The 13559-nt window shown below is 35.8% G+C and overlaps 2 protein-coding genes across 3 annotated transcripts; both read left to right on the top strand.

The window, feature by feature from the left end:
* The first annotated feature begins 1880 nt into the window (after positions 1–1880).
* On the top strand, positions 1881–10484 carry LOC125877081 (8-amino-7-oxononanoate synthase). Of its 2 annotated transcripts, XM_049558396.1 has the most exons (11): positions 1881–2147; positions 5432–5571; positions 5670–5777; positions 6620–6858; positions 6938–6979; positions 7318–7405; positions 7730–7863; positions 8512–8600; positions 8903–9053; positions 9139–9207; positions 10128–10484. In XM_049558396.1, exons 1-11 carry the CDS (start codon positions 1931–1933, stop codon positions 10255–10257), a joined length of 1407 nt encoding a protein of 468 aa, XP_049414353.1. In that variant the 5' UTR covers positions 1881–1930; the 3' UTR covers positions 10258–10484. The 2 variants fall into 2 exon arrangements, with proteins under 2 accessions (XP_049414353.1, XP_049414354.1); XM_049558397.1 differs by lacking the exons at positions 5432–5571; positions 5670–5777 and having other exon boundaries at positions 1889–2147; positions 6642–6858.
* Positions 10485–11394: 910 nt separating this feature from the next.
* Positions 11395–13559, top strand: LOC125877591 (B3 domain-containing protein Os01g0234100-like). The gene is made up of 7 exons (XM_049558838.1): positions 11395–11430; positions 11518–11571; positions 11871–11905; positions 11997–12147; positions 12224–12430; positions 12643–12733; positions 12817–13559. Exons 1-7 carry the CDS (start codon positions 11395–11397, stop codon positions 13557–13559), a joined length of 1317 nt encoding a protein of 438 aa, XP_049414795.1.

The raw sequence follows: 13559 nt of genomic DNA, 5'->3' as shown, positions 1-13559 counted from the left end.
CATTTCCTTCGACATAATCATCAAATGTCTCATCATGATGCACATAAATCAATACTATAAGGAAGAAAGCTATTACAAATATTTGCGTTATTTATGTCTTTTATAGGCATTACAGTGACAACTTTTTCACTTCTTACGGTAAGTTCACAACCATAATTAAAAGATAAGCAAAAAGCTACAGACCCAATAAAGCTAAATGACCAAAATCTATCATTAATATTACTATTTTCAATACTCTCCCTCAACACCAACTTTCATTTCAAACTTTATCAAGTTGTATATAAATCCTTCCGAACTTGTTGATACTCAAGTTGTTCCTGAACAAATCTACAATTTAGTTCTTGTGTTGATGTATTTCAACCTAATTTCCTCTTGCAATTTTTTTTCCTAATAAGATAATAATGCACCTTCATGTGTTTTGTTCTTGAATAAAAATTGATTTTTCTGCAAGACATATTATCGACTAATAATCACAATATAGTGAACAACATAAATCGTTGGTTGATTTATATTTATCAATAACTACATTAGTCAAGTATTCGCTTTTGAGTTGTCATCGTTACGTTGGTACTCAATACTCCGTTTTTGTTGTTGATAAAGACACAACGGATTGCCTTTTGCTAAATCATGAGACTACTACTAATGCAAGCATAAATACATATCTGAAAGTTGAGTGTGGAATATCATGATCTCATGTATAGTAATCATAACAATTGAGGTTTTAAATCAAATGTACTCATTTTGCTTCTTCTTCCTCAAGATCACCAAGAACACATGAAGAATATCAAATTTTCAACTTCTTCAATTCTTCACGAAATCACCTCTAATTTCAAGAGTAGTTTAGTTTGTCTCCAAATTAGATACCAAAACTCATCTAATTTTGATCTCTAGTACTCAAGTTTCGTTTTCGATTATTAGAAGTAAACGTCTCCAATTGACACCACTTTTTGTAGATTCAATGTAAAGAAAACATTTCCATTGATAATTCTTTAACATCAAATAAAATGAAAAGTAAAAAATTGTTAATTAAAAGGAAGACAATGCAAAACGTTGTTGCTAAACAAAATTATAATACTATTTTAGATGTATGTAGAATGAACACAGTTGGTTTATTGGGGTGATTTAGGGAGTTTCGTTGAGAGTAGTGTGAACCGTACATGTTTTTGTGAAGAATATGTTAATTATTGCCAATTTTTAACAAAAGGATGAAAGTTGTCAAATTTTAAATAATTGAGGGATGTTCCCTATCAAAGAAAAATAATTTAAGGGATCGTTTGGTGTGAAGGATAATATCAAATAGTTCTGAGATTAAATTATAGTATCACTTAATTTGTTGTTTGGTTGGCAAGTCCGGGATAACTTATCCCGGGATTAATAGTTAGTACCGAGATAAGTTATCCCTCCCCTTGGGTGGTATAGTAATCCCGAGATAACTTATCCCGAGATAAAATAAGTAAATGACAAAAATCTCTTTCAACCCTTTTGTTATGTCACTTTTTACATTTATGAAGGACATTTTTGTAAACAAATAAATTGTTCTTAAAATTTATTATTTTGAATACAACAAATTAAACACTCAATAAAAAATAATCTTATCATAACTAATTCTATCATAATTTATCCTATCATAATTAATCTCATTAGAACTTGAATTCAAATCAAACGACCCCTATATAGTTTAAGTTAAAGATATAGTTTAAGAATGTTTTTGACAAAAAAACTCTTTGTTTTCCATTAAAATTTTCCAGCGTGATGTTTGGTATAATTGAGTTTTAGTTAACTAAAGGACAAGAATAACGAGGGCCCGTCAGAAAAGTAGGTTAACAACATAGCGAAATTAAATTTGATTTCCTTTATCTCCTTCCAAAAAGTGTGTATATTGTACTGAACCTCACTTCGTTCTTCACGCCCGCCATTCCATTGCTCAGAAATGGACTCTTGGAACGAATGGGTTGAGCAGATACTTGAGAAACTGGAGTCCCGTAAACTCCTCCGTTCACTTAGGCCAATTCATCTCTCCGACGATAATTCACATACTGATGAGTTTGAATGTTTTGATGGATTGCGCCAATGGGATAGAGCCTCAGTCGAAGTAGAGATTTCAGAGACCACATTCCAGAAATGGCTTCAAGATATTCCTTCTCCTGGTATACTTTCTCCTTTTTCCCCTTTTCTCCATTCTTTTTCTAATTTCAAATTTGATGAAACAAGATATAAATGTAATGTATGGAAAGTTTAGTTTCACAGGATAAAAAATCTTTAAAATTTGACTTGTTTATATTGAAAGTTGTGGAGTAAAGCTGTCAAATGTTCACTCAACTTGATGAATTTTATCTACTAAGGTCACTTTTTTTTGTTTTATATAAAAAGAAGTCATGGAACTATTCATTCATTTATTTAAAAGTCACACTCGCCGGAAAATCCATTGAGTGTGATCTACCCGTACTGGTTTTACTTGTGTAAAAGGGTCGGCTGGCAGCTCCTAGCTCCTTCATTGTTGTAACATCTCAATTAGGTACCTCCCATAATTGAGTCGGACAAGTTGGCAGAACTTGCTGCTCTAAGATGCCTTAAGTTTGTCTAAGTTGTAGCTTCACAGTGATGCATGTTTGGTAGCCTACGAGGCTGCAACCATTATTTTGTGTCTGTAATTGTACTTGAGCTGAACTTGATTCTTGCTTATTTTAACCTTTTTATTTGAATGCAAGTTGGAGTATCTGATTATCGTGTGTTATTCAATCTCTTTGTATGAATTCTTTAAATTGCAATGAATAACGTGTTATAACGTTATTGGTGGAGAAGTATTGGTGAAAGAGCACAAATTAAGCAAAGATGACGAGCATAGTATAAGGAGGAAAAGAATATTATGCTGGTTGATTTAGAACACGCTGGGAGCTGTCGAGATTTTGGGTATTGCAGAAGTATAAGGAGGTCAAGGGGGGATTCATAAGATGAGAGGGGGAAGAGCGACCGGGCCTGATGATATTCCTATGGATTTTTGGAATGCATGCAAAGTAGGTATTAAGTGGCTAACTGAGTTCTTGTATTACTTAAATGTCATTTTTAGGATGACTAAAATGCCCGTAGAATGAAAACCCTCAGGGGTTGGCCTGCTGGCAATTGACTTGAGCCTTGGGGTTTGCTCCCTTTCAAGGTCTCAAGTTCGAAACCCACTGGGTGCAAACAATTTCTGAGGGCCATCGGACTGGGTAAAACCTGAATTAACCGTGGTGCACTTGCGGGAAACTCCTTGCCGAGGGCCTGTGCACCCCCGGGATTAGTCGGGGCTCAAAGAGACTCGGACACCCGGTGCAAATAAAAAAAAAATAAAAAAATAAAAAAAAATAAAATAAAATGCCCGTAGAATGAAGGCGCAATATAGTGATCCTATTGTGCAAGAATAAGAGTGATATTCAAAATTATAACAACGGTAGGAGTATTAAACTTCTAAGCCATACTATGAAAGTTCGAGAGAGGGTGGTAGAGATGAGGACGAGGAGGCCTGTGTCTATTTCAAAGAACCAATTCTGATTCATGTCGGGGCGACCAACGAACATGTACCATTGAGCCAAAACCCAAGTGAGAACTGTGGAAGGAGACTTGAAGCACTTTTCAGTCAAAATGGGGTTGTACCGGGGATCAACTCTTAGCCTATTTTTATTTGTCTTGGTGATGGCTGAATTGACACGGCATATTCAAGGAGAGGTACTATGGTGTATGTTATTTGAAGATGACAAAGTATTGATTGATGAGACACACGACAGAGTTAATGATAGACGGTGGTTTGTAGACAGACCCTAGAACCTAAAAGTTTCAAGGTTGAACATGAATAAGACATAGTACATGGAATGTAAGTTCAATGACATATCACATCAGGTGGATATGGATCGAGGATTGATACACAAACCATCCCTAAGAGATGAAGCTCAAGTATCTTGGTTAATCAATGTCACACATCAAATTGGAGTGGGGTGGATTAAATGGAGGCTTGCATTTGGTGTATTATGTGATAGAATGTGCCACCAAGAAATAATGGTAAGTTCTACAGAGTGGTTGTTAGACCAGCTATTGTATGGGGCACAATATTGGTTGGTCAAGAATTCACATGTTCAGAAGATGAATATAATGAATATAGTGGATATGAGGTTGCTTAGATGAATGTGTTTGTGCACTAGGAGAGATAAGATTAGGAACAAAAATATACGGGGTAAGGTGGGAATGACCTCAGTGATAGACAAGATGCGGGAAATAGAACTGAGATGGTTTGGGCATGTAAAGAGGAGGAGCACAAGATCCTAGTCAGAAGGTGCGATAAGTTGAGAGTGATAGGTCTAAGGAGAAGTATAGGTAGATCAAGGAAAAGAGGTGATTATACCTGACATGTCATGTCATATCTTTGGCTTACTGAGGACATGATCCTAGATAGGAAAGTACGGAGGTGGAGGATTAGGGTAGATGGTTTGTAGGTAGTCGAGCAATTTCTCTCTTTCTTATAGGAGAGCACAGTTCTAGTTCTGAGCACCCTGTCTGCTCCCTACTTACCCGTATCATTATTATTATTATTATATTACTATCTTATTTTTCAAATTGTATTACTACCGTTGTTTCTTTTACTTGGGTTATGTTTACTGTTTTTGCTGTCAGTACTTCTCTTTTCTACGGTATTTTCACCATAGCTTTTACTCTTGCTTTTGCCAAACTTGTTTTTGAAAGCATTTTTCTTGGACCAGGGGTCTATTGAAAACAACCTCTCTACCTCACACAAGGTAGGGGTAAGGTCTGCATACACCCCACCCTCCCAGTCTCCACTTGTAAGATTACACTGGGTATGTTGTTGTTGTTGTTATTGTTGAATAACGTGTTATAACGATCTCTCTTCTACTTCATTCTCAAGAGAAATGCACCTCTTTATTTGCACTCTGTTACATGAGCCATTATCTCCGGTAACATTGAATTTCACCTTCAACAGAATACAGTGAATTTTCTGGTGGTTTTATGTAAATTTTTGGCGAGTGTGGCTTTTAAAGAAACAAATGAATCATTTAGTGACCTTTTTTTATACAAAACAAAGAAAAGTGACTTTAGTATATAAATTCATCAAGTTGAGTAATCATTTGAGAAACTTACTGGACAATTGTGATAGTCATGCAGAAATGGAATTGCGTCTAAATGTTTAAGAACGTAAAAAAAAGAAGAATAATTGCCTCATAAATTGGTATGGAGAGAGTGGTAGCTTCATTTACCTCCTAGTTGCATTACTCGTACATGCTATGTTAGTTCTAATAAAAAGGCTGAAGGATGCGACCTTAAGAAAAGCTACAAGTTTTACAAAAATGAAATACTTTGCGATATGTATCGCTACAGTCCCTTGTATGAATTATCATAACAGGCTGAGATGTTGCACTCATCACATACTTTTAATCAATTATAGGAGATGACCTTGGTGGTAGTGGCGTTGCTTATACTGAAGCAGGGACAAGTGCTGGAGCATTCAGAAAGTTAATTCTATTTTCCGGAAATGATTATCTGGGCTTGAGTTCCCATCCCTCAGTTATCAAAGCTGCAACACAGGCATTCTATTAACTCCTCTTCAGCATTTTGTTTATTAATGAATTCTTGTAATGCCATCATGTCCCGTTGGGTAAATTTGTTCTGACTGTTGTATTCAGGCAGTCCAAAAGCATGGAATGGGTCCAAGAGGTTCTGCACTAATATGTGGTTATACGAATTATCACAGATTATTAGAGTCATCACTGGCAGAGTTGAAAAGCAAGGAGGTATTATCTTTTTAATTAGTTAACTCTTCGAGGTTATAATTTGATTTGGTGAACTTGCTTAGTTGGGAGATTATCTATCCGTAAGGAGATAGTAAAATGCAGGAGCCTGTAATGTGTTAGGACCTCACTTATTCTCCATTTTATCTTTTCCTTCTAGAATTAAGGAAATAACTTGGGATTTTAATAATGAGCAAGTTAACTCTATACCTTGTGTTTGGACATGAAGGAGGACTACTCTCAGAAGAATTTGTAATAGAAAAATTATTACATGTTATTTTCGATTTTCCTCCGGCTTATGTTCCCCCCCCCCCCCCCCCCCCCCCCCCCCCCCCCCCCCCCCCCCCCCCCCCCCCCCCCCCCCCCCCCCCCACACACACACCCCACCACCACCAACACACACACAAAGATGCAAAAAAAAGAGTTACCTTTTTACCAATTGCTTCTGATGTCTTGTACACCACAAAAAGAAACTGCGTGTTTATTATTTATTTGATAAAGACAATTTTATGTTTATTAAACTAGGTTCTCACACTTAGCTGCAAATCTCGTCAAATAAGGAACCGATTGCCACTTGCTTGATGATAATTAACTATTAAATCATATCATCTGATTTGTGTTTCTTCTATTCTTATACCACCTGGATGCTGGAGTAAATATTTCAAAGTTCCATAATCATCATCTAGGACTCTGCATAGTATTAAGATGAGTGGATGTATCTTTCAAATTCATGGAATGTTTTAACTAGCAATGGTTCTAATTGGGATTATTATCCAAAAACTGACACACTTTCAGTGAATGACTGATCCAAACTGATGCTTACTCTCTCTGATTTTACATATTAGGATTGCCTTCTTTGTCCCACAGGCTTTTCAGCCAATATGGCCTTTATGACAGCTGTAGGCAATGTTAGTCTGCTCCTAGCCAAAGACAGTCAACCTTCAATAGATGAAAGAATTGCTGTTTTTTCCGATGCCCTGAATCACGCATCAATCATTGATGGTATACGTCTAGCTGAGAAACAGAAAAGCATAGCTGCTTTTGTCTATCAGCACTGTGATATGCACCATCTTAATGAGTTATTGTATGTTATTCTTCATTTGATTTCTACTTACGGTGGATGTTATTCTGTTCTCATTTGTATATTATTTGTGTTTTAACAGAACAAATTGCCCAATGAAGAAAAAAGTTGTCATTACTGACAGGTTAGTCATGATTGAAAGTTTCACTTGTTATCAACTTCATCTGCACTGTCATGACCCCAAAAATCCTGAAGCAGAAGGAAGAAAAAGTAGTATGGTGTAACTTTAATACCAGTTTCAAAAAGACAAAAAAGAAGGAAAAAGTACGAAAAAGAACAAATGAGTGGCATCAATCAATTTTATAGTGGCCATACCTAAATGCATTATTTAAATGTAGTTACTTTTATGATCTTTTAGCTGTACAAAGATGGATAAGTGGTGTATAAACAGCAATCGGGGGAGCATTTACTATAATTGAGTAATTTTTTTGCAAGCACTTGATTTTTTCCTTCTTTTGCCAGCTTGTTTAGTATGGATGGAGACTTTGCACCACTGGTTGAGCTTGTGAAACTCCGTAAGAAGCATGGCTTTTTGTTGGCAATTGACGATGTAAGTCTTTAAACTTCTAGTAAAGAAAGCCATATTTATCTTATTTTGTTCCTCAGAATCTTGCTTTGGTCCTACTAATTTTTCCCCTTCGATGATATCCATTGTGTATCTTCATTTGGAAGCACTAGTGAAGTGGTTCCAAAGAACTATAGTATCCATGTTCATTTACTTTCCTTGAGTTCTTCCATCTCTTGATATTTCGTCCTTACTATAATAGTTTATTGCTTACGAAGTTTATTTTTACTTATTGCTGAACTGATTCGATTATGATATATGTAATTATTATGAGAACTTTTGTTCTTTTTTTTTCCTTCAACTTTCTAGGCTCATGCAACATTTGTTTGTGGCAAAACCGGTGGTGGTGCAGCAGAGTTGTTCAACTGCATAAGTGATGTGGACATTTGCATTGGTACTCTGAGTAAGGCAGGAGGTTGTCATGGTGGATACATAGCATGCAGGTACTCCAAAAGTAATAGTAAATTGTATGTCTCTGTGTGCATCCCCACGTGTATATTATGTGTATACGCAGACAGATTCTTTTATATCTTACTTCACTGAAGACTGCATGAGGTCTTAAGTCCAGTCCTCTTTTGATTAATCTTTAGGACACAAATCTTCAGTTTAGGAGCACTGCTTTTTTATCTACTGCTGCGAGTTTCAGGTTGAAACCACTTGGCAGTTGAATAGCATTTGGAGCCAGTCTCCTTTCATTAATCAGAAACTTGAAGTAGACTTGTAACGAGACCGATTTCACTTACCTTTCTTTATGTGGATCACACAGAAGTTCTTTGGGTTATGGATTTTGAGCTCTATACCTCTTAAGTTCAAGTTGAATTTCCTATCCATATAAGTACTTTCTTTTCCTTTTTTGCTTTCTGCTTGTTTAGTTAGACATGGAGTTCTTTCAACAACCAGCAGAACATGAAGTAGTATTAAACATGTCAATTATAGATCAACCCTCTCTCTTTTATGAAAATCAAATTCCTTAATAGTACTGAAATATTTGATCTTGATGCACGACTTAGCTAGTGAATTTTCTGTTATTTTCAATAAAAAATGTTGTTTACTCTTCTTCTCTTTTTGGGGTTGAAATGCTAAATGAACAGCAAGAAATGGAAGCAATTGATACAGTCCAGGGGCCGCTCTTTCATATTTTCAACATCTACCCCAGTGCCCATAGCTGCTGCTGCACATGGTAAATCTACCAAGTTGAATAGTGATTTTCATTATTGCTCTTATCACTTTAAACAAAATTTTAGTGTTTCTAGTTCCCAGAGTTATACAAGTTCCTTTCTTTTCTTTTACTAATTGGAAAAAATAAAGTAAAAACAGAGAATAAGATATATTAAGAAATATGAGGAGCAGAAAACCAGAACCAGGTAGAAACTGAGACTGGCACACAGTTTCGTCCTTTGCATTTTATGTGGCTTTACTGTTTTTTCTCTTATAAAAAAAATGTGGCTAACCTGTACACTGTTAATGGTATGACTTATGCAGCTGCTGTTATTGTGGCAAAAAAAGAGATGTGGCGTAGAAGAGCTATATGGAATAGGGTTCAGGATTTCCGTGATCTGACAGGAATTCCCATTACAAGTCCAATCATTTCCCTTATAGTGGGAAGTGAAGCGAAAGCCTTGCAAGCTAGCAGGTTTCCCTCTGTCTTTTGAGCATCTGTCGGTTCGTTTGTCTCTCTATTTTAATCTTTTCCTAAATGTAGCATCTCTATTTAGCAGACATCTTTTGGAATTTGGCTTCCACATAACTGCAATAAGACCTCCAACAGTGGCCCCTAACTCTTGCAGGTTTGTCTCTTTCGTATCACTTTCTGGAGTTTTGTAGTGATTGCTGTTGTTTTTTGTAATAGCATCCTATTATGGCAATTTGTGTTGCATCATTTTCTGTCAATTTGCCCTCCTTATTTCTTCATGTGGAAGTTTGGGCTCTTTTCTTGCATTAGTTAGTCTGCTTAAGGAACTTCTGATGCAGCCATCTGCTATCCTAGCTTATACATATGATATAAGATTTTTGGGTGGTTCATTTTTACCTTGTCATCACCTCCTAGCGGAGGAGATAAACTTAACAAAATAGAGGGCAACCTTGGCTATGAGCGACAAATCTTTATGATGATTCAATGTTAATGACCTCATTCAACCTTTATTTAGAGCCTTCGCTATCGTGGGCTAGATAGATAGCTAGTAGTTACGAGCACCATTCCCCTGACTATAGATAGGAAAAGATTGTAGAGGTGCGTCCCACACTCACTAGGGACTAGGAAGTTGACGAAGTAGCGAGTTAAATGAGAGGCTAGAGTCAAAGGTGAGCCAATGAGCTTCTCAGTTAATGAAGAGCTTCCCTTGATGTGAGCAGAACTATCTATTTGAATTATTAAGAAAGCGGCCCTCCATTCCTGCTTTGAGGAGTAGATTGAAGGGCTTATCACTTCTCCTACTGCTGCGCACCTTCCATGAGCCACCCATAACAGTTATTTTTGAGTGGTCTGAAGTACTTGTAAAATGGATAGTTAGTATGTGAAGGCACTCCCCATGTCCCTTTCTTGAAAATTTCGACCTAATAATGTATAGCAATGACTTCCATTTGTTTGCCTGCAAGTTAGTACATCAATAATGTGGGTAATTCAAAGCAGCTATGAAGGTCTGCTCATGTTTAATCAAACATGGTTGGAACATATGTATAAGTTTAATTCAGTGCTCCTTTCTTTCAGGTTAAGGATAGCTCTGAGCGCAGCTCACACATTAGATGATGTAAAAAATCTCACAGCTGCACTGTCTCAATGTATCAACTTCAGCGAGATAGGATTCTACTGCACAAGCTGGAATGCTGCGCGCCTTTAGCTAGTGCAGTGATAAGAATTGTAGTGCTGTCTTTTAGAACTCAATTGATCAAAGATAGTGTATTCTTGCATGGTGTGTACCCACAGTCGATGCAATTTAGCAGTTTTTAATCGAATTGGTTGAGTTATGATTCATTGTTTAAGTCCAAACCAAACAAACTTTGGATGGATCGACTCTTGAGTCTTGAATTATACATGTCTAAATTCTATCCAATCTGCATAGAAAACTAAAATAGAATCAGTGGGTCAATTGGTTATTTTTAGAAGACGCGCAGCTGAAAGCCTCTTCTTCTATTCATTAACAATTCTGGTTGTTTAACTTACATATTTACAAGAGAGGACCTAAGCCCGTCTCAGCATTTAAAATGGCAAGTTGACAACAAATGAACAAACTCAAATCCCCCTCCCCATTTTCCTTTTCCCTACTTAAAAATATTTCCTGTTTTATTATATTATTTTTATTCTTATTTAAATAAGAATTAATGATGAATTTATAATGTTCTTATATATATATTATCCGTTAAAAATGTACGTAAAGCTATTCTATTTTAACTGATAAAATGAGATTAAAAAAGAAAAAGATTCCTACATTTTTATTAGTTAAAGTGATTTTAAAAGAAAGAAAACAAGAATAGAATTATTCAAAAGTAATATTTTTATTATGAACAAAATTTGTTTTAAAAGAAAAAAACAATAAATTTATTTGAAAAAAAGGCATTCTAACCCAAACAATAGGAGTATTTCTGAACCAAACTATCAACTGTAAAGATATTTTTGGACTAAATTACAAACAAAGACATTTTTATTCATTTCAAATAGTTTAAGACCATTTTTTACTCTTTTTGATATATAAAAAGTGAAAAAAGATTTAAACTTTCCCCAATTCCATTTTTTCTTTAAAAAAAAGAGTCGAAACCCATAAAATGAAACGGTAAAAAAGAGCATTGGGAAAAGGAAACAAATCATTCCATACTAGTACCTAGTACTCTGCCAACCAATTCAAATTTTGCCTCCAATTTAGCCCTTTCTCACTTCTCCTCTCCACTTAAAATAAACATCATTTTTTAATTACTAACAAAGTACAATACAATACAATACAAAAGTTGTAAGAAAATTTTCCAGTGAACCATTTTTTGAAATGGCCAAGAAAAGCCCTGCTCTTTCTTCCTCAAAGGTACTCAATCTCCTTCTATTAATAGTATTTACTTATAATGATTAGCCCATGTTTCTAATTTGTTCTACCATTTGATGGCTTAATCAGAAAAAGGCACTGCAAATCAAGAAAAAGGCCTTGCCTCCTAGTAAAACCAACAAGGTGACAACCATTTTTTTACTCTTTTTGTTGATAAATAAGCACCTTTTTATGTTCATTTTTTGCTTTTATTGTTCTTCAAGGTGGGTGATCTTAAACTTTTGTCCCACTAACTTCAAGTTTTGACTTTTGATCTTCAAGTTTTGCCATGGGGCAAGCAAAGGTCAAAAGTTCAAGACCGTCCATTTCCAAGGTCATTAGGTGTCATTTCTTGAATGTATATTGTAAATATTGAGTTTTTGGTCATGCTCCTTGTTCTTCTATTAGCACTAATAAATGTACCTGTAAAATTCTTTTGCCAGGTGGTAAATGGAGGTAAAAAGAAGGTTCAAATATGGTCAGTGTCAAAAATGCAAAAACTTACTGTTAATTTAATTTTATGGTTTTGTTGTCTTTCTGATAATGCTTTTGATTCTTGATTTTACTAGCCCTGAAAAAAAGACACTGAAATACAGCTCTGTTGATGTAAATTCATCCGCGATGTTGCGAGCTGCAGAAGTACAAGCAAATTTGCCTTGTCAATTTCCTAGTTTTGTCAAGTATATGCTCCCTTCACATGTCACTGGGGGATTTTGGTTGGTAAGTCAATTTTTTCTTGAAAAAATTAGAAATTTTGTTTGTGCTATAGTCTTATTATTTTTTGTGAATACAACAGGGTTTCCCGAAGAAATTTTGTGATTGTCATTTGCCAAAACATGACGACATTGTTGTTTTAGTGGATGAAAATGACGAAGAATCTCCTACCAAATACCTTGTTGATAAGAACGGATTGAGTGGGGGTTGGAGAGGATTCTCCATTGCTCATAACCTTCTCGAAGGGGATGTCTTGGTCTTCCAATTGATCCAACCCTCCAAATTTAAGGTAACACCTTATATTTGTTGTCATTTTTATAACATCTATCGCGTACCATAGACACAATGTGACTCGATCATTTTCCAGACCCGAGTTAGTGTATTGGACTATCTTTTTATCCAAAAGTGACAATGTTAATATTCTTTGTATGTTGCAGTTTTATGATGATGTCCCAAAGGGACAGTAAAGCAATGGCCTTATTGTTGTTTCCCCTGTTTTAGGTATACATAATAAGAGAAAATTGCTTGGCAGAAATTGATGGGGCTATAACTCTTCTAAATCTGGATTTTCGTGCTAGACCAATCAAATCTGGTATGGTTACAAGCAGTATATTTAATTTCTATCGCAAACAAGATGTACAATCTGCCGATTTACTGATATTATTATCTCGATAGATCATGATGAAGAAATGAAAATCTGTGAAGCAAAAGAGGAGAAATACTTGGAGCCTCCTGTCCGAGATATTAATCAAGATGACAAAATTGAGGAAACCATGTTGTTACCAAACTCGGACCACGACCCTGTAGCTGATCAATGTGGAAATGACAGCGATAATGGCTCTGAAGTTTTAGAAGGCATTAGATTTTCACAATCACGAGTCGAATTCAAAGATGTGAAGGACTATTCTGGTTTCAGCATTCTTGTTGATGGCCTGATCATCGACTCCGAGGTTCCTGCATTACACATTCGGACCAAATACTATGATCTTTGTCGCACCCAAAATTCATTTCTCCATGACCATTTACTTGGTGGCCTAAATGTCAAGCTAACTGCTGGGATGATTACTGAAACTGTGAACATTGCTGATGCCATTAGAGCTTGTAAGATTTCGACCCCTCGTGATTGTCTTGAGACTTGGGACAATACATTGAAAGGGTTTGAGTGTTTAGGCATGAATGTTGGATTTTTACGCGCAAGGATAAGTAAGCTTGATAGTTTGTCAAGTGAATCGAAAAACGTTCTTGCATCAAAGAAAGTTGAGCTAGCTGAAGCAAAAGTGGAAATGAGAATTCTTGAAGAAAAGGTTTTGAAAGTGAAAGAAGTGATAAAGAATGTAGAATCTAAAATTGAGGCCTTAACAAAGAAAGATGCAAACTTTGAGCTCAAGTTCCAAGCATTGGCTGCTTCTCCATGGTGA

This window comes from Solanum stenotomum, chromosome 9 (genome assembly GCF_019186545.1).
Source record: "Solanum stenotomum isolate F172 chromosome 9, ASM1918654v1, whole genome shotgun sequence".
In the NCBI taxonomy this organism is placed as follows: Eukaryota; Viridiplantae; Streptophyta; class Magnoliopsida; order Solanales; family Solanaceae; genus Solanum; species Solanum stenotomum.
This window is presented reverse-complemented; position numbering and strand designations above follow the sequence as displayed.

Excerpts from the sequence above, each read along its gene's own strand:
- LOC125877081 (XM_049558396.1), top strand. The coding sequence starts at position 1,931 with ATGGACTCTTGGAACGAATGGGTTGAGCAGATACTTGAGAAACTGGAG. Across the intron at positions 5,778-6,619 it reads CAGAGTTGAAAAGCAAGGAG|GATTGCCTTCTTTGTCCCAC; the intron begins GTATTATCTTTT and ends TTTACATATTAG. Across the intron at positions 6,980-7,317 it reads AAAGTTGTCATTACTGACAG|CTTGTTTAGTATGGATGGAG; the intron begins GTTAGTCATGAT and ends TTCTTTTGCCAG.
- LOC125877591 (XM_049558838.1), top strand. The coding sequence starts at position 11,395 with ATGGCCAAGAAAAGCCCTGCTCTTTCTTCCTCAAAG. Across the intron at positions 11,431-11,517 it reads CTGCTCTTTCTTCCTCAAAG|AAAAAGGCACTGCAAATCAA; the intron begins GTACTCAATCTC and ends TGGCTTAATCAG. Across the intron at positions 11,906-11,996 it reads AAAAAGAAGGTTCAAATATG|CCCTGAAAAAAAGACACTGA; the intron begins GTCAGTGTCAAA and ends TGATTTTACTAG.